The sequence below is a fragment of the Syngnathus floridae genome, chromosome 3 (assembly GCF_059516105.1).
Source record: "Syngnathus floridae isolate MCC-2025c chromosome 3, RoL_Sflo_1.0, whole genome shotgun sequence".
NCBI classification, from domain to species: domain Eukaryota; kingdom Metazoa; phylum Chordata; class Actinopteri; order Syngnathiformes; family Syngnathidae; genus Syngnathus; species Syngnathus floridae.
Window position 1 is genome coordinate 198,851 of NC_142415.1, and position 20,150 is coordinate 219,000.

Consider the following 20,150-nt stretch of genomic DNA (forward strand, 5'->3'; position numbering starts at 1 on the left):
GTGTCTCCTTGTCGCCAGACTTGAAGGCAGAGTTCCGCGCTCGTAGCGTTTGACGTACCTCCTCAGTCATCCAGGGTCGTTGGTTGCCCCGGGTGATGATATTCTTAGTGGTGCTGACGTCCTCGGTGCATTTGTTGATGTAGGCTGACACAGTCATGGCACACACATGTCTAATCTACATCGGGAAAACTGGGAGGGAGGCAGGCAGGGAGGCAGGCAGGGAGGCAGGCAGTGTCTGTCTGTTGAGGTTTTCACCTTGTTCTTCTCCTGCTGAAGTTCTAACTGGACGTCCATCAGTTTGGTTCTCAGCTCGTCATTGGCGGCCTGAAGGGCGTCCGTTCGCTCCGCCTTGGCCCGCCCTGCCGGAGCTCGTTTGCACATCTCTTACTCGAGTCTCGCCCGGTCATGAGTCAGAGATCACAACATTTGTACCTGGAGAGCACAAACGCAGCGCTGTTTTCCACTGGCTTCGAACTCAACTTCAATCGGTACCGTAACTTACAACATCATAAACATAGAACTAGCTTGACTTATTCATTGAATAAATGCATTTGGTTCTTCAAAACTGCATCACGCAACATAGCGTGACCGAGACGGCCGTTATCCACCTGCGTGAAGTTATTTGGTGAAATGAATGAGATGTTTAAGACACCATCGTTCTGTCTCTATGTAGATGAAGGGAAATAATCGATTGCTGAAGGTCCAAAGGTGTTGTGATAAACAAATAAACATATTAGTGATTAGTGACATATTTGTGATAAACATATTAGGCAGGATAATCCTTAAACACAATGAGTGTTACTTACCGTGTACGCTCTAGACGGTCCAGTTGCAAGCAGAAAATAAAGATATTTCCGTTGATAATCGTCGCTGCTCAGTGGCTCACGGCCATCGCGCCAACAGATTTGAATTTTGGCGGAGGTTCGGGCAATTACGTCATATCCGCGGCACATGACTGCGACGTAATACCCGCTTATCTGAAACGGCAGTTAAAAGTAGAGTTACATCAAGTTTTCTTGGAACCTAAACGAATGAAAGAAAACTATCATTTGGCCACAACCAACATTCACAGATACAACACAACGTGCGGGGTTGAGGTTAAAGATTGAGTGAAGGGCCCTCGTTTTAAACTACTGTTTTGAAAAGGAGTGGGAACAAGTAAGACGTATTTATTTATTTAATGGGAAGTAGTAAGACTTATTAAATTTATTTAATCTACTTTTCTTCCCAGGCAAAATTTGATGTGCTGCAATTCCAAATTTCCAAAGTGAATGAAGGAATGAAGTCCTTTAAATTATGATTTTGTATAAATACTAGGCATTAACACAAAATCGACGTCACAAAATGGGCAGACTTTACTTGTTTGAAAAGGACTGGTTACAAGACAGACTTTTTTAATTTATTTAATGGGAAGAAGACTTATTTAGTTTAATTGATCTATTTTTGTTCCCTGGCAAAATTCGATTTGCTGCAATTCCAAATTTCCAAAGTGAATGAAGGAAAGAAGTCGTTTAAATTATGATTTTGTTTAAATACTAGGCATAGACACAAAATCTACGGCACAAAATGGGCAGACTTTACTTGTTTGAAGAGGACTGGTTACAAGACAGACTTTTCTGATTTATTTAATGGGAAGAAGACTTATTTAGTTTATTTAATCTATTTTTGTTCCCTGGCAAAATTGGATTTGCTGAAATTGTATTTTGCCAAATCTTGCCTTGAGACCTGATAGGAAGTATTAAACGCTTAGTTAAATCAATACAAGTTGGTAATAAGAGCGAGTAATGTTGGTTGAACCGATGAATGAAGGTTGAAAGCAATTTAAATTATGACTTTGTATAAATACTAGATATTAACAGAACATCTACTGCGCGAAATGGGCAGAGTTTACTTGTTTGAGAAGGAGTGGCTTATTCAAAACTAAGATTTATTTAATCTGTTTGTTCCCAGGCAAAATTGGATGTGATGCAATTCCAAATTTCACCACATGATGGTGCCCAATTTTGACTTCATAGGACATATTAAACACTTAGCTTGTTATTATGTTCAAGGTAATCAGATTTGTTTATTATTCTAATGGCCTCTTCAAAACTATTCTGGATTACTACTTTGGATCTATTCTACATTACTTGGCAACAACATACTCTGTAACAGATTAGGCAGTATAATCATATATGTTAACTTGAGAGTGCCCACACTCAATCTACTTATCGTGATGTGTTAAATCAATTACTGTTAGACATTATTTGTCTGATAATCTACCAAATCTTTGAATTGAAGAATTTGTGATTTAATTAATAGCTTGTTCAGGGTAATCAGACTGGTATATAATTCTAATGGCCTTCTTTTGAAAACTATTCTGAATTACAACTTTGGATCTTATATTACTTTGCAACAATCTACTCGGTGACAGATTAGGCAGTATAATCACATATGTTAACTTCAGTGCCCACACTGTATTTATTTATGGTTATTTGTTAAATCAAGTACTGTTAGACATGAAATAGGAAGTGTTTAACATAAATGTTATGGCTACTCACCATTGTAGCTCGCTCCTGGTCAATGATACGAGCCTCTTCTTGCAGTGGAAAACTTGCAGCCAACAAACACCGTGGAACCTAAAGGAATGAAATTAAACATTAACATTTCGCCTCGACCAATTTTCACACGTACAACGCAACGCGGCTACACTTCTGCTATTACAAACGTAAATCTCCTTAAACACAATGAGTGTTACTTACCGTGTACGCTCTAGACGGTCCAGTTGCAAGCAGAAAATAAAGATATTTCCGTTGATAATCGTCGCTGCTCAGTGGCTCACGGCCATCGCGCCAACAGATTTGAATTTTGGCGGAGGTTCGGGCAATTACGTCATATCCGCGGCACATGACTGCGACGTAATACCCGCTTATCTGAAACGGCAGTTAAAAGTAGAGTTACATCAAGTTTTCTTGGAACCTAAACGAATGAAAGAAAACTATCATTTGGCCACAACCAACATTCACAGATACAACACAACGTGCGGGGTTGAGGTTAAAGATTGAGTGAAGGGCCCTCGTTTTAAACTACTGTTTTGAAAAGGAGTGGGAACAAGTAAGACGTATTTAATTTATTTAATGGGAAGTAGTAAGACTTATTAAATTTATTTAATCTACTTTTCTTCCCAGGCAAAATTTGATGTGCTGCAATTCCAAATTTCCAAAGTGAATGAAGGAATGAAGTCCTTTAAATTATGATTTTGTATAAATACTAGGCATTAACACAAAATCGACGGCACAAAATGGGCAGACTTTACTTGTTTGAAAAGGACTGGTTACAAGACAGACTTTTTTAATTTATTTAATGGGAAGAAGACTTATTTAGTTTAATTGATCTATTTTTGTTCCCTGGCAAAATTCGATTTGCTGCAATTCCAAATTTCCAAAGTGAATGAAGGAAAGAAGTCGTTTAAATTATGATTTTGTTTAAATACTAGGCATAGACACAAAATCTACGGCACAAAATGGGCAGACTTTACTTGTTTGAAGAGGACTGGTTACAAGACAGACTTTTCTGATTTATTTAATGGGAAGAAGACTTATTTAGTTTATTTAATCTATTTTTGTTCCCTGGCAAAATTGGATTTGCTGAAATTGTATTTTGCCAAATCTTGCCTTGAGACCTGATAGGAAGTATTAAACGCTTAGTTAAATCAATACAAGTTGGTAATAAGAGCGAGTAATGTTGGTTGAACCGATGAATGAAGGTTGAAAGCAATTTAAATTATGACTTTGTATAAATACTAGATATTAACAGAACATCTACTGCGCGAAATGGGCAGAGTTTACTTGTTTGAGAAGGAGTGGCTTATTCAAAACTAAGATTTATTTAATCTGTTTGTTCCCAGGCAAAATTGGATGTGATGCAATTCCAAATTTCACCACATGATGGTGCCCAATTTTGACTTCATAGGACATATTAAACACTTAGCTTGTTATTATGTTCAAGGTAATCAGATTTGTTTATTATTCTAATGGCCTCTTCAAAACTATTCTGGATTACTACTTTGGATCTATTCTACATTACTTGGCAACAACATACTCTGTAACAGATTAGGCAGTATAATCATATATGTTAACTTGAGAGTGCCCACACTCAATCTACTTATCGTGATGTGTTAAATCAATTACTGTTAGACATTATTTGTCTGATAATCTACCAAATCTTTGAATTGAAGAATTTGTGATTTAATTAATAGCTTGTTCAGGGTAATCAGACTTGTATATAATTCTAATGGCCTTCTTTTGAAAACTATTCTGAATTACAACTTTGGATCTTATATTACTTTGCAACAATCTACTCGGTGACAGATTAGGCAGTATAATCACATATGTTAACTTCAGTGCCCACACTGTATTTATTTATGGTTATTTGTTAAATCAAGTACTGTTAGACATGAAATAGGAAGTGTTTAACATAAATGTTATGGCTACTCACCATTGTAGCTCGCTCCTGGTCAATGATATGAGCCTCTTCTTGCAGTGGAAAACTTGCAGCCAACAAACACCGTGGAACCTAAAGGAATGAAATTAAACATTAACATTTCGCCTGGACCAACATTCACACGTACAACGCAACGCGGCTACACTTCTGCTATTACAAACGTAAATCTCCTTAAACACAACGAGTGTTACTTACCGTGTACGCTCTAGGCAAAATTGGATGTGATGCAATTCCAAATCTATCTGAAACGGCAGTTAAAAGTAGAGTTACATCAAGTTTTCTTTTTTAATCAACACAATCATTTACAACCGTTGACCAGAAAGAATCGTCGAAATTCGACGTCCCCCACAAACGCCACGCTCACTCGCTTTTCAGGGCAACAAAAGTACTTCTTTTTAAAAACGATGAGTTGTACTTACCGTGTACGCTCTGGACGGTCCAGTTGCAAGCAGAAAATAAAAATATTTCTCTTGTTAGTCGTATGTTACCATCCGCCGTGTCTTTGTCAACATCGCCGCCATTTTCCTACTTCCTGCTGCGAGCCACGCCCACGGATTTAAATTTGGGCGGAAGCTCTTTCCATTGGCGTCGTTTTCGCGTATAGCAAATCCGATTGGTTGGGAAGGGGGCACGGTTATGCAGCCGAGGGGTCCTGTGATCGGTGGGATGTAAAGTAGGCGTCGACGTCACGTCCGCGTCACGTGACCACGACGTGGCAGACGTCCTATAGCAACCGCTGTTTTGTTTAGTAGACTTACAGTTGTTATGCATTGACATAATGGCGCACACACCAAATAGATTTAAATAAATTAAATAGTTCTTCTGCCCACTCTCTTTTAAACAAGTTAACTCTCCCCGCGGATTTGAATTCCGGCGAAAGTTACGCCCATCGACGTCACGTATGTCACGTGACCACGACGTGGCAGATGTCAAATAGCAACCGCTGTTTTGTTTAGTAGATTTACAGTTGTTATGCATTGGCATAATGGTGTGCACTCAAAATAGATTTAAATAAATTAAATATTTCTTCTGCCCACTCCCTTTTAAACAAGTTAACTCTGCCCACGTCCATTGACGTCTTGTCTGCGTCACGTGACCACGACGTAGCGACGTCATATAGTAACCGCTGTTTTGATCAGTAGACTTAGTTATTATGCGTTGACATAATGGCGCACTGGTTAGCATGGCCACCTCTTAAGCATGATGTTGCGGGTTCGACGCCTGATCAATGTTAGCATGGAGTGAGCTGAAGTGCATGGCGCTGAAGATTTGAATCTTTGAAATGCGCTGAGGTCTGACATATCAGGCAGAATGGTTTGCCATCACGTTCAACAAAAAATAGAAACTTTCCCACTCTGATTAAAACGTCCTGTGTTCATCTACGTATTTTCGTTTTGCTGTGCATCTTTTCCCTGCCATTTCGAGAGCCCAATTGACACTCATAGTTTAAAGAAATGTGTTTGCCCATCCTACTTTGTGGAATTTCACCACATGCGCTTATGACCAAAATACCAAATTGAACTCAAGTGAAGCCAACACGCACAACCCCCCCCCCCCCCCCCCCCCCCACACACACACACACAAATGTTGATATGAACATAAAAGAGCCGCATGCGGTTCGGGAGTTGCGGCTTGGCCAAACCTGTACTATACAACTTTATTTGTATAAAATTTTCACAACAGCTGTCACACAAACAAAGCGGGAAAAACCGAAGACGTGCGTGTTCCGCCCACGCTGGATTTATTTGCACCTTTGAAAAGACACCGTATTGCCGCAGATGTGGCAAAGAGTACTTTTGGGCATCTGAGACGGAAGGATGTCCAAAGCATCATGTCACCTGCTCTGGTAGGCATGGTGGTGGGACGTTGAGGTCAACCGCTTTGGGGTTGGCTGAATCTTTGATCGCAGGATGCCACACACTTGAAGACAGAAGCAGAAAAGCAGAGCTAAATGCAAAATGTACTCACCGGTGACTCCAATTTTTTTCCCCCCTGAAGAAACAGCTGGACGGGTGGCCCCGGCTGGCCAGTGGGACTCTTGTTATTCTGACCCTTTTTAGTGCGCGTTTGGGGCAACAACCGTTTTTTGTGGCGCTCTCTTCTGGTTCAAAAGTGCCCTGCATGTGAATTTGCTTTTCCTGCCTTCTGATTGGATGAGCGCCGGTGTGACGCGGTGCCTCTGTCACCGTGGCGGGGGGTATACGTTGGCATCGGAGCGTCTGCCAACGTCTGAGACCGGCTGGCAGTGTATCGGAGGTGTCGAGTGCGGTGCCGCTGGAGCTCACTCACCAGCTGGTGTTAGGGCCACAGAATGAAGGCCAAGGAGAAGAATAGAAAGAGAAACAGAAACTTCTCCTCCAATTGTTTGATTTGTCTCTTCTGAGCTTCGATGAATTCTTTCAGCTCTTTGTTCCTCTAGGACGGACAAATGGAAAGTGGCATTCAAAAGCCAGTAAGCGTGCAAGTAAGTGCCGGGCTGGCTTTGGGCCCTTACCTGTTGCGCGCTGTGCAGCAGATCCATTCTCTCTTGGAGGATGCAAGCGTCGCGCTCCCTCAACTCGCACATCAGGGCTCGCTTCCATTGGTCCACGGCGCTCCTAAGCTCTTCTCTCTGATCCGCCGTCAGCACGTCATTCACGCCAGCGTGGCTGGCTTTTTCGCCGTCCGTGGCGGGGCAGTCCCGCTGCGGTAGCGCCTCGTACAACATGGCCTCCAGCTCCAGGATCCTCTGGGCCGCAATCCTCGTCCATCAGTGGTCCGGCGGGAGATTTGAGGGAGGCTTACCTTATGAGCCTGGTCCATGGAACACTTCCTGAAGTCCAACTCTTCATCCAGGTAGCCCTTCTGCTTGCAGAACATAGAAGAGCCCAAAGGCACAGCGTCAACAAGCTTCTTTCAGCGCAAAGCCTTCCAAAAGTCACATTTGAGCCGCCGAGTCTCGTGGAGTGCGAACATAAGGAGTTCGACATACACTTACGGCGTTATAGCCCAGGATGTCCAGCTTCTTCATCAGATCACTGATGACGATGTCCGGGGGAAAGGCGCAAGGAGCAATGTAAGGTGTTCTGGGACCTCGGGTTAAGGTTAGGGTTGCGAGGGACGCCTTACGTACGCTCACGCCCTCGGCCTCGCAGTAGATCTGCAAAGGGCTGAGGCCGTCTGGGAAACGGACTTGCAGAAACTTCAAGACGGGGGAGCGCCACTCCCTCTCCTGAAAGGCAGAGGCATGCATCCGTCCGTCCGTCCGTCCGTCCGTCACATCTCTGGCCTCAACACGCTTGTGCGAGTCTTCCCACCTCCAGCTCCAGGATGCGGAACTCAAGCAGTTCGTTTTGGTCTCGGATATCCTGGATGTGCTCTTTCAGACGCGCTTCTTCCGCCTCCATCCGCCTGACCTGAAAAGACAGTCAGACCTCATCTGCGGGGCTTCCCGACGGGTGTGACGCCAAGCGACTCCGCCCAGCGCCTTTCTTTCCGTCACCTTTTCGGCCAACTGCTGATTGCTCTGACGCAGCAGCTGCTTCTCCTCCACCCACTTGACATTCTAGAAGAGACAAACGCGTGGACAGCTTTGGAATGTTGTGTCATTTTCATCCACAAATTCTTTGGTTGACTGGAAAATGACATTTGCTTTTCTCCGCATTTTCCCAGCCACATTCGGGGGGGGGGTTGGTCCAGTAATGCCAGACGAATGAGTGACTGAAGAATGTAGCTATTTTGTCTGAGAAAAAGGTGTGCTCATTGATGAGCTTACCTGTCCTTGTTGCTTCAGCGCTGACTCCAGATCTGCTACTCTGCTTTGATAGTGACCCATTTCTACCATCAGCTTTTCTCTGGTCTGAAAGGAGGAGGAGGGAGGCTCCTCCTCCTCCTTTCAGACCAGAGAACACCCGAGGCTGGGTGAGAACGGGGAGGCTGCGACCCGGCCGGGGGTTGCGGGAAGGGGCGCCACCTTGATCTCCTTCTCGGCGTCGTAGTCCCCTTCGCTGGTCTGGGCTAGCAGAGCGTAGGCTCGTTGCAGCGCTTGATATTCTTGCGTCAGCTGGCGGTAGCGAAGCTCCGCCTCTTCATGCACACACCAATGCAACACAGCACTAGTACCAGAATCAGTCAGACCGGCGACAAAGCACCCGCGACGCAAAGACGAGTCCGATTCCAGGCTGAAGAGGAATGTTTGGTGCCAATACGCTGGCAGAAATGGCGGGCTACCTCTTCGGGTTCCGTGTCGGGGGTTCTGTCGGTGTGAAAAGACAAGGACGATCCGTCCGAGTCCACCAACACGTCTTCGTCGTAGCCGTAAAATGTTTCGATGACCTGCGGGCGCGGAAGCAAACATCTCTCTGAACAAACTGAAGCGACACCTCACGATGAATCGACGAGAGGAACGATAGCGAGAAAAAGGCCATTTCATCTTGCGCAACACCAAGCAGCCGCAAACAAACAGACTCACCTTGCAGGACCTCACGCTTTGTTCCTCCTCAGAGATTCTCGACGTCGGTATCGTAGCAGCAAATCTCTCTCCTGTCGACACAAATAATCCGCCTTTGAGATTCTTTGGATGCAAAGGGAACGAACGGCTCCGGCGCAGAAACAAACGCGACTCACAATGACATTTCTGACATGAGCTCCTGTCTCCAGAGCCTGAAAAACACGTCACCGGCGATGATTGGAGGGACGCTCGTCTTTTCCAAAAGTGACAACTACAGGGTGTGTCAGGGTTTTCCAGATTATCTTTATCGTATCATTATGTTGCTTTGACTTTGACTGCAACCTGTAATAAATAATATTATTTATCCCTTATTTATCCCTATCGCTTATCCCTTCCTACACAAAGTCGTAAAACACCCCTTGCTATGTTTTGACTAGAGGTCAAGGGCTTCCTCTATTCAATCCACTCTTACACCCACCCTGTTTCTCTTAATTAAAATGCTCGTGCAGGAGCCGAGAGTCAGACTTCATTCGTACAACGGATGGACTCTCCACCTGCAGGTGTCCAAAAGAACTTACTTGTCTCCCGTGTGGTTCTTGCAAAATAAGTTGGAGCGAGCGCAACTCTAACAGGGTGCATTTTGCCACTAGCTGCCTACGGACAATGATGTCGCGCTCGCGGCTCATGGTTGACGGGCTGAGCAGCCGGGCAAGTCCGTCGTTTTCAGCGCACAGCGAGTGGCAAAGGCGCTGACAAAACGGGAGCTTTGAGCTGCTGAAAACGGCAAAACAAGTCTAAAGCGTGTTCAAACGCGTGCGCACAATGCTCCTGCTTGAAAGGTCGGAATTTAAGGGGCCAATTTTTTGGATGGCGGCCGCCGGCCAAGCTTTGGACGGAAAAGATTTCCTGGCGACAGCGAGCGAGCGTGGCGCTGCCGTACGTGCACCGAGTCGCCTGCCTGAAGACCTTGGACAAGTCGTCGATGATGTGCCGCTGCTCCACAACTTGAAGGAACTCCATTTCACCGTCCTGCTGGCCGCAACCGCGGTCCAGGTCGTTGAGCGAACTAGGCCTTCTCTGTGGAACACAAATGCAGTGGACTCTGTTGGCACGCCGCCGTTGTCCGCGTCGACTTACCAAGCTTGCCATCTCCTCGTTCTCCTGGGTGACAAAGCGCACTTTGTTTTCAAGGCGACACAGCACCAGCGAGAGTTCTTCATTCTTCCTGCTCAGGCGTTTGTTTTTGTACAGGAGTGGCAGAAACTGGCTTTCTGTTTCTCTCAGTCGCTTTAGCTGCAAGCATGAAGTGCGGGATGTGAAAGACGCACAACACGCGGGCCAGAACGTATCCATTCCTTTTGCATCGGTTTGAACGGAATCGTGGCTTTGGCTCCCAATAAAAGACATCTACCAGGCAACCGACTCGACGCGCCGCTCAACTAATAAGCAAGCGCAATGGGTGCCTCGCTGGATGGCGCGCATCAAACGTAGCGCAAACCTTCAAGCGTGCCGTCAATAAATTACCAGTTCATTGCGCTCTTCAGAAAGCAGGGCGTTTCGATCCTCCAGGTTCCTGATGACTGCGCTGAGCTCAGCGATTTTCAGATGAAACCGTCGCGTGTCCCGATCCTCCTGAGACTGAAAACGCCCCGCAACACACACACACAAGCACTCGTTCAAAGTTCAAAACTGTTTTTGTGCTACCTTCCTCCAGCAACGAACTAAGTCATGCGTACTGCAAGTGTGTGATGAGGTGGCTTACGCAATGAAGAGGATTGCTAGTAGCGGCGTTGACCCCACTTCCAGGGTAGTTTAGGCCCGCCCTTTGGGAATCCCTCAGGGCAGCGATCTGCTGCTCGGCAGCCTGAGTCTGCAGCTGAAGGCGGTGGACGTGGCCGGCCCCAGGGCTTCATCCAAAACACTAACCGCTCTGTCTTTCAGCTTGATCTCATCCGTCTGGATGTACAAACGGGGAGCGCTCAGGCAGGCGGGCAAACTCATTTGCCAGAATTGTGACAAAAACAAAGAGAGCAACCGGCCAATTTTTTTTCTTGAATCGACTGGAACACCTTTGCTGTGACAAAAGCGAAGCGAGCAACCGGACATTTTCTTCTTGTGAAATAGAATAGAATAGAATGCCTTAGGTGTCATTGCACTGCAGGTATACAACGAAATTGGGAACATAGCCACGCACCGCGCATCTGATCAGTCCTACCAGTCGGCGGATCTCCCTCTCGCAGTCTCTCTTGGTTCGGCTCAGCTCCTCCCGATGCTGGTGATGAGCCGATCGGAGCTCGGCCGCTCGGGACTGCCAGGCCTGCTGGGCCGCTGCCAGGGCTTCTTCCGCGCTCCTGGTGGAGGCGACACCGCTCGGTCTCCCGACACCGCCGCGTCTCCTCCACCTCCGCCAGCAAAGCGCCCCCCCTCCTCACCTGAGCAGACATTGCGCCACACCGGGCCGTTGAGACCGCAACGGAGCGCCGCGACGCTTACTGGGGACAAGCTACACAATACGGTAGCGGCCGCATCGAAGCCCGACGTGGCGTGCGGATAGTCAGACACGGATAGAGCGGATCACCTTGTCCATGGAGCCGTCCCTCAGGCTGAGGACCAAGGCATTCAGTCGCTGGATCTCTCCATCTTTGATTTTGATCACTCTCATCAGCTCCATTTCATGCTGCCGCAGTAATGTCTCCCTGGTAATGGCTAACTCTTTCTGCTTCTCCTCATGGAGTTTGCTTTTGAGTTCCGTCATGGCGGCGGTGGCACGGTGGTGCTCCGCCCGCAGGTCCTGACTTCTCTCTCTCTCCAGACAGCTGACCTGACATGACTTAGACTTAGACTTAGACAAACTTTATTGTCATCTTGTCTGCACATGGTGCATACAAAACGAAATTCCGTTGCATACGTCTTACAACAAAGTAGTGATATTGCAGTTGAATAGAAGTAACATATCCTATGAAAATATATATATATACATATACTATATATATATATATATATATATTAAAAATAAGTATAAAGTGCAGCAGTGATAATTATGCAATAGTGCAAGTAGGCAAAACAGTATTCAAGAGTGTGCAGAGGAATGCTAAACCATGTATTAAACTTCTATTTAAAGGGTTTATACAAGTTCAGTAAAGTTGGTAGTGCGAGATAGTGCAAGATAGAGGTCCGTAGTGTCATAAAGTACAGTTCTGTGAATGTGTGATGCAGAGTTCAGTTTAGAGCTCAACAGTTCTAGTGTTCAACAGTCTGATGACAGCAGGGAAAAAGCTGTTGCAGAACCTGGTGGACCTGCAGCGGATGCTGCAAACCTCTTCCCAGAGGGCAGCAGGGAGAACAGTCCATGGTGGGGGTGTGATGGGTCATTGATGATGTTACGGGCACGGGACATGCAGCGCTGAGATGAAATGTCCTGAATGGAGGGAAGAGGAGCCCCTATGATCCTCTCTGCTGTCCTCACCACTCTCCTCACGTTCTTCCAATCGGAGGCGGTGCAGCCTCCACACCACACAGAGAGACAGCTTGTCAGAATGCTCTCTATGGTGCTCCTGTAGAACGTCCTCATGATGGGTGGGGGCAGGTGGGCTCTCCTCATCCTCCGCTGTAAGTACAAGCGCTTCTGTGCCCTCTTGACCAGTGCCGTAGTGTTCATAGTCCAGGTGAGGTCTTCTGTGATGTGGACCCCCAGGAATTTGGTGGTGCTGACCACCTCCACAGCTGAGCTGTTGATGATCAGTGGAGCGTGGTGAGGCTGTTTTTTCCTGAAGTCGACGATGATCTCCTTCATCTTCTCCTCATTCAGGATCAGGCTGTTTTCTCTGCACCAGCCCACCAGCTGCTCCACCTCCTCTCTGTAGTCCAGGTCGTTGTTGTCTCTGATGAGCCCCACCACCGTTGTGTCGTCTGCTGACTTCACGATGTGATTGGTGGTGAACCTGAGGACGCAGTCGTGTGTCATCAGGGTGAACAGCAGGGGGCTCAGGACGCAGCCCTGAAGGGAGCCTGTGCTGAGGGTGATGACATCAGAGGTGTTCTGTCCGACCCGGACTGACTGAGGTCTGTTGCTGAGGAAGTCTAGCAGCCAGTTGCGAAGGGGGGTGTTGAAGCCCAGGTGTTCCAATTTTCCTACCAGATGCTGTGGGATGATGGTGTCAAACGCTGAGCTGAAGTCCAGGAACAGCCTCCGCACATGGGTGTTCTTCTCCTCCAGGTGAGCCAGGCTCAGGTGAAGAACGGAGGAGATGGCGTCCTGAGTGGAGCGGTTTTGCCGGTCGGCAAACTGGAACGGGTCAAATAATAGGGGGAGTCTGGAAACGATGTGACCTTTAAGCAGCCTTTCGAAGCACTTCATCATAACCGGAGTCAGTGCAACAGGCCGGTAATCATTAAATGAGGTGATTTGAGGTTTCTTCGGCACCGGAATGATGGAGGCAGTCTTAAAGCACGCCGGCACTGTGGCTTGGCCCAGCGAGGTGTTAAAAATGTCTGTGATGACCCCAGCCAGATGACTTGCACATTCCCTGAACACACGCCCAGGAATGTTGTCGGGGCCAGGGGCCTTACAGGGGTTGACTCTCCTCAGGGTCTTCAACACATCGGCGGAGTCAAGGCAGAGTACCTCCTCTTCCTGATGGGGGACAGTTTTAACTGCTGGAGTGCCGTTTAGTGCCTCGAACCTCCCAAAGAGGGGGGGGAGAGTGAGTTGTAGTCTGTAATCGCCCGTATGCCTTGCCACATACTCCTGATGTTTTTGACGTCGTGGAAACGATCCTGAAATTTTCGACTGCGGTCTCGCTTCGCTATCCTGATGGCACGGTTCAAGTTGGCTCTCGCTGTCCTCAGTGTCTCCTTGTCGCCAGACTTGAAGGCAGAGTTCCGCGCTCGTAGCGTTTGACGTACCTCCTCAGTCATCCAGGGTCGTTGGTTGCCCCGGGTGATGATATTCTTAGTGGTGCTGACGTCCTCGGTGCATTTGTTGATGTAGGCTGACACAGTCATGGCACACGCATGTCTAATCTACATCGGGAAAACTGGGAGGGAGGGAGGGAGGCAGGCAGGGAGGCAGGCAGGGAGGCAGGCAGTGTCTGTCTGTTGAGGTTTTCACCTTGTTCTTCTCCTGCTGAAGTTCTAACTGGACGTCCATCAGTTTGGTTCTCAGCTCGTCATTGGCGGCCTGAAGGGCGTCCGTTCGCTCCGCCTTGGCCCGCCCTGCCGGAGCTCGTTTGGACATCTCTTACTCGAGTCTCGCCCGGTCGTCAGTCAGAGATCACAACATTTGTACCTGGAGAGCACAAACGCAGCGCTGTTTTCCACTGGCTTCGAACTCAACTTCAATCGGTACCGTAACTTACAACATCATAAACATAGAACTAGCTTGACTTATTCATTGAATAAATGCATTTGGTTCTTCAAAACTGCATCACGCAACATAGCGTGACCGAGACGGCCGTTATCCACCTGCGTGAAGTTATTTGGTGAAATGAATGAGATGTTTAAGACACCATCGTTCTGTCTCTATGTAGATGAAGGGAAATAATCGATTGCTGAAGGTCCAAAGGTGTTGTGATAAACAAATAAACATATTAGTGATTAGTGACATATTTGTGATAAACATATTAGGCAGGATAATCACATATGTTAACGTGACTGCCCACACTGTATTTATTTATGGTTATTTGTTAAATCGAGTACTGTTAGACATGAAATAGGAAGTGTTTAACATAAATGGAAGACGAAAGGGGTACTCACCATTGTAGCTCCTGCTGGTCAATGATACGAGCCTCTTCTTGCAGTGGAAAACATACAGCCAACAAACACCGTGGAACCTAAAGGAATGAAATTAAACATTAACATTTAGCCTCAACCAACATTCACAGATACAACGCAACGCAAACTACACAAACGTAAATCTTTTTAAACACAATGAGTTGTACTTACCGTGTACGCTCTAGACGGTCCACTTGCAAGCAGAAAATAAAGATATTTCTGTTGATAATCGTCGTGTTTGTATCCGGTGTCTCGCTCAAGGCCATTGCGCCCACAGATTTGAATTTTGGCGAGAGTTCAGCCTATTGACGTCATTTCCGCGGTGTAATACCCGCATATCTGAAACGGCAAAGTTAAGAGTAGAGTTAAATAAAGTTTTTAGTCAACGCAATAATTTACAACCGTTGACCAGTCGAAATAATCGTCGAAATTTGGCGTCTGTGGCTGGAAGCAGACGCCGAGTTCGACATTCCTCCCAAACGCCACACTCCCTCGCTTTTCAGGGCTAAAAAAAAACAGTTGTAATTACCTTGTACGCTCTAGACGGTCAAGTTGCAAGCTGAAAACAAAAATATTTGCCTTGTTAGTCATCGTGTTACTAACCGCTGTGTCTTGTTTGCCAGAATTGCCGCTTTCCTACTTCCTGTTGCAAGCCACGCCCACGGATTATAATTTTGCCGTGAGTTCCGCCTATTGACGTCATGTCCGCGTCACATGACTGCGACGTAATATTATCTAAAACTGTTTGTGCGGTATTGTGTTGTTCTGTGCGGTATTGTGTTATTCTGTGCGGCGTCGTGTTGTTCTGTGCGGCGTCGTGTTGTTCAGTGCGACGTCGTGTTGTTCAGTGCGGCATGGTGTTGTTCAGTGCGGCATGGTGTTGTTCAGTGCGGCATGGTGTTGTTCAGTGCGGCATAATGTTGTTCAGTGCGGCATGGTGTTGTTCAGTGCAGGATGGTGTTGTTCAGTGCGGCATGGTGTTGTTCAATGCAGGATCGTGTTGTTCAGTGCAGCATAATGTTGTTCAGTGCAGCATGGTGTTGTTCAGTGCGGCATGGTGTTGTTCAATGCGGCATGGTGTTGTTCACTGCGGGATGGTGTTGTTCAATGCGGGATCGTGTTGTTCAGTGCGGCATAATGTTGTTCAGTGCGGCATGGTGTTGTTCAGTGCGGCATGGTGTTGTTCAGTGCGACATAATGTTGTTTAGTGCGGCATAATGTTGTTCAGTGCGGCATAATGTTGTTCAGTGCGGCATGGTGTTGTTCAGTGCGGCATGGTGTTGTTCAGTGCGGCATGGTGTTGTTCAGTGCAGGATGGTGTTGTTCAGTGCGGCATGGTGTTGTTCAATGCGGCATGGTGTTGTTCAGTGCGGGATGGTGTTGTTCATTGCGGCATGGTGTTGTTCAGTGCGGCATGGTGTTGTTCAGTGCGGCATGGTGTTGTTCAGTGCGGCATGGTGTTGTTCAGTGCGGCATAATGTTGTTCAGTGCGGCATGGTGTTGTTCAGTGCAGGATGGTGTTGTTCAGTGCGGCATGGTGTTGTTCAATGCAGGATCGTGTTGTTCAGTGCAGCATAATGTTGTTCAGTGCAGCATGGTGTTGTTCAGTGCGGCATGGTGTTGTTCAATGCGGCATGGTGTTGTTCACTGCGGGATGGTGTTGTTCAATGCGGGATCGTGTTGTTCAGTGCGGCATAATGTTGTTCAGTGCGGCATGGTGTTGTTCAGTGTGGCATGCTGTTGTTCAGTGCGACATAATGTTGTTTAGTGCGGCATAATGTTGTTCAGTGCGGCATAATGTTGTTCAGTGCGGCATGGTGTTGTTCAGTGCGGCATGGTGTTGTTCAGTGCGGCATGGTGTTGTTCAGTGCAGGATGGTGTTGTTCAGTGCGGCATGGTGTTGTTCAATGCGGCATGGTGTTGTTCAGTGCGGGATGGTGTTGTTCAGTGCGGGATGGTGTTGTTCAGTGCGGCATGGTGTTGTTCAGTGCGGAATGGTGTTGTTCAGTGCGGCATGGTGTTGTTCAGTGCGGCATGGTGTTGTTCAATGCAGCATGGTGTTGTTCAGTGCGGGATGGTGTTGTTCAGTGCGGGATGGTGTTGTTCAGTGCGGCATGGTGTTGTTCAGTGCGGCATGGTGTTGTTCAGTGCGGCATGGTGTTGTTCAGTGCGGCATGGTGTTGTTCAGTGCGGCATGGTGTTGTTCAGTGCGGCATGGTGTTGTTCAATGCGGCATGGTGTTGTTCAGTGCGGGATGGTGTTGTTCAGTGCAGGATGGTGTTGTTCAGTGCGGCATGGTGTTGTTCAATGCGTCAGTGCGGCATAATGTTGTTCAGTGCGGCATGGTGTTGTTCAGTGCGGCATGGTGTTGTTCAGTGCTGCATGGTGTTGTTCAGTGCAGGATGGTGTTGTTCAGTGCGGAATGGTGTTGTTCAGTGCGGCATGGTGTTGTTCAGTGCGGCATGGTGTTGTTCAGTGCGGCATGGTGTTGTTCAGTGCGGCATGGTGTTGTTCAGTGCGGCATGGTGTTGTTCAGTGCGGCATGGTGTTGTTCAATGCGGCATGGTGTTGTTCAGTGCGGGATGGTGTTGTTCAGTGCAGGATGGTGTTGTTCAGTGCGGCATGGTGTTGTTCAATGCGTCAGTGCGGCATAATGTTGTTCAGTGCGGCATGGTGTTGTTCAGTGCGGCATGGTGTTGTTCAGTGCGGCATGGTGTTGTTCAGTGCAGGATGGTGTTGTTCAGTGCGGCATGGTGTTGTTCAATGCGGCATGGTGTTGTTCAGTGCGGGATGGTGTTGTTCAGTGCAGGATGGTGTTGTTCAGTGCGGCATGGTGTTGTTCAGTGCGGCATGGTGTTGTTCAGTGCGGCATGGTGTTGTTCAGTGCGGCATGGTGTTGTTCAGTGCGGAATGGTGTTGTTCAGTGCGGCATGGTGTTGTTCAGTGTGGGATGGTGTTGTTCAATGCGGGATCGTGTTGTTCAGTGCGGGGTGGTGTTGTTCAGTGCAGGATGGTGTTGTTCAGTGCAGGATGGTGTTGTTCAGTGCGGCATGGTGTTGTTCAGTGCAGCGTAATGTTGTTCAGTGCGGCATGGTGTTGTTCAGTGCGGCATGGTGTTGTTCAGTGCAGCGTAATGTTGTTCAGTGCGGCATGGTGTTGTTCAGTGCGGAATGGTGTTGTTCAGTGCGGGATGGTGTTGTTCAGTGCGGGATGGTGTTGTTCAGTGCGGCATGGTGTTGTTCAGTGCGGCATGGTGTTGTTCAGTGCGGGATGGTGTTGTTCATTGCGGCATGGTGTTGTTCAGTGCGGCATGGTGTTGTTCAGTGCGGCATGGTGTTGTTCAGTGCGGCATAATGTTGTTCAGTGCGGCATAATGTTGTTCAGTGCGGCATGGTGTTGTTCAGTGCGGGATGGTGTTGTTCAGTGCAGGATGGTGTTGTTCAGTGCGGCATGGTGTTGTTCAATGCGGTATCGTGTTGTTCAGTGCGGCATGGTGTTGTTCAGTGCGGCATGGTGTTGTTCAGTGCGGCATGGTGTTGCTCAGTGCGGCATGGTGTTGTTCAGTGCGGCATAATGTTGTTCAGTGCGGCATAATGTTGTTCAGTGCGGCATAATGTTGTTCAGTGCGGCATAATGTAGTTCAGTGCGGCATAATGTTGTTCAGTGCGGCATAATGTTGTTCAGTGCGGGATGGTGTTGTTCATTGCGGCATGGTGTTGTTCAGTGCGGCATGGTGTTGTTCAGTGCGGCATGGTGTTGTTCAGTGCGGGATGGTGTTGTTCAGTGCAGGATGGTGTTGTTCAGTGCGGCATGGTGTTGTTCAATGCGGCATGGTGTTGTTCAGTTCGGGATGGTGTTGTTCAGTGCGGCATGGTGTTGTTCAGTGCGGCATAATGTTTTTCAGTGCGGCATGGTGTTGTTCAGTGCGGCATGGTGTTGTTCAGTGCAGCATAATGTTGTTCAGTGCGGCATGGTGTTGTTCAGTGCGGAATGGTGTTGTTCAGTGCGGCATGGTGTTGTTCAGTGTGGCATGGTGTTGTTCAGTGCGGCATGGTGTTGTTCAGTGAGGCATGGTGTTGTTCAGTGCGGGATGGTGTTCAATGCGGGATCGTGTTGTTCAGTGCGGCATGGTGTTGTTCAGTGCGGCATGGTGTTGTTCAGTGCGGCATGGTGTTGTTCAGTGCAGCATGGTGTTGTTCATTTCGGCATAACGTTGTTCAGTGCGGCATAATGTTGTTTAGTGCGGCATGGTGTTGTTCAGTGCGGGATGGTGTTGTTCAGTGCGTTATAATGTTGTTCAGTGCGGCATGGTGTTGTTCAGTGCGGCATGGTGTTGTTCAGTGCGGCATGGTGTTGTTCAGTGCGGCATAATGTTGTTCAGTGCGGCATAATGTTGTTCAGTGCGGCATGGTGTTCAGTGCGGGATGGTGTTGTTCAGTGCGGGATGGTGTTGTTCAGTGCGGCATGGTGTTCAATGCGGAATGGTGTTGTTCAGTGCAGGATGGTGTTTTTCAGTGCGGCATGGTGTTGTTCAGTGCGGCATAATGTTGTTCAGTGCGGCATGGTGTTGTTCAGTGCGGAATGGTGTTGTTCAGTGCGGCATGGTGTTGTTCAGTGTGGGATGGTGTTGTTCAATGCGGGATCGTGTTGTTCAGTGCGGGGTGGTGTTGTTCAGTGCAGGATGGTGTTGTTCAGTGCAGGATGGTGTTGTTCAGTGCGGCATGGTGTTGTTCAGTGCAGCGTAATGTTGTTCAGTGCGGCATGGTGTTGTTCAGTGCGGCATGGTGTTGTTCAGTGCAGCGTAATGTTGTTCAGTGCGGCATGGTGTTGTTCAGTGCGGAATGGTGTTGTTCAGTGCGGGATGGTGTTGTTCAGTGCGGGATGGTGTTGTTCAGTGCGGCATGGTGTTGTTCAGTGCGGCATGGTGTTGTTCAGTGCGGCATGGTGTTGTTCAGTGCGGCATGGTGTTGTTCAGTGCGGCATGGTGTTGTTCAGTGCGGCATGGTGTTGTTCAATGCGGCATGGTGTTGTTCAGTGCGGGATGGTGTTGTTCAGTGCAGGATGGTGTTGTTCAGTGCGGCATGGTGTTGTTCAATGCGTCAGTGCGGCATAATGTTGTTCAGTGCGGCATGGTGTTGTTCAGTGCGGCATGGTGTTGTTCAGTGCGGCATGGTGTTGTTCAGTGCAGGATGGTGTTGTTCAGTGCGGCATGGTGTTGTTCAATGCGGCATGGTGTTGTTCAGTGCGGGATGGTGTTGTTCAGTGCAGGATGGTGTTGTTCAGTGCGGCATGGTGTTGTTCAGTGCGGAATGGTGCTGTTCAGTGCGGCATGGTGTTGTTCAGTGCGGCATGGTGTTGTTCAGTGCAGGATGGTGTTGTTCAATGCGGGATCGTGTTGTTCAGTGCGGCATGGTGTTTTTCAGTGCGGCATGGTGTTGTTCAGTGCGGCATAATGTTGTTCAGTGCG

The 20,150-nt window shown here is 47.8% G+C and overlaps 2 protein-coding genes across 3 annotated transcripts in view; one reads left to right on the forward strand and one right to left on the reverse strand.

Annotated features, from left to right (window-relative positions):
• LOC148400019 (uncharacterized) overlaps positions 1–20,150 on the forward strand; it is a 298,099-nt gene that overhangs the window by 126,196 nt on the left and 151,753 nt on the right. The gene's annotated exons all lie outside the window — the stretch shown is intronic.
• Positions 6,100–8,947, reverse strand: LOC148400030 (janus kinase and microtubule-interacting protein 3-like). Its single transcript, XM_088370929.1, has 10 exons — positions 8,933–8,947; positions 8,692–8,796; positions 8,435–8,547; positions 8,237–8,353; positions 7,964–8,026; positions 7,779–7,877; positions 7,460–7,693; positions 7,267–7,371; positions 6,977–7,210; positions 6,100–6,897 (listed from the first exon to the last, which is right to left on the reverse strand). The coding sequence occupies exons 4-10, from the start codon at positions 8,303–8,305 to the stop codon at positions 6,781–6,783; spliced, it is 921 nt and encodes a 306-aa protein (XP_088227055.1). The 5' UTR covers positions 8,306–8,353; positions 8,435–8,547; positions 8,692–8,796; positions 8,933–8,947; the 3' UTR covers positions 6,100–6,780.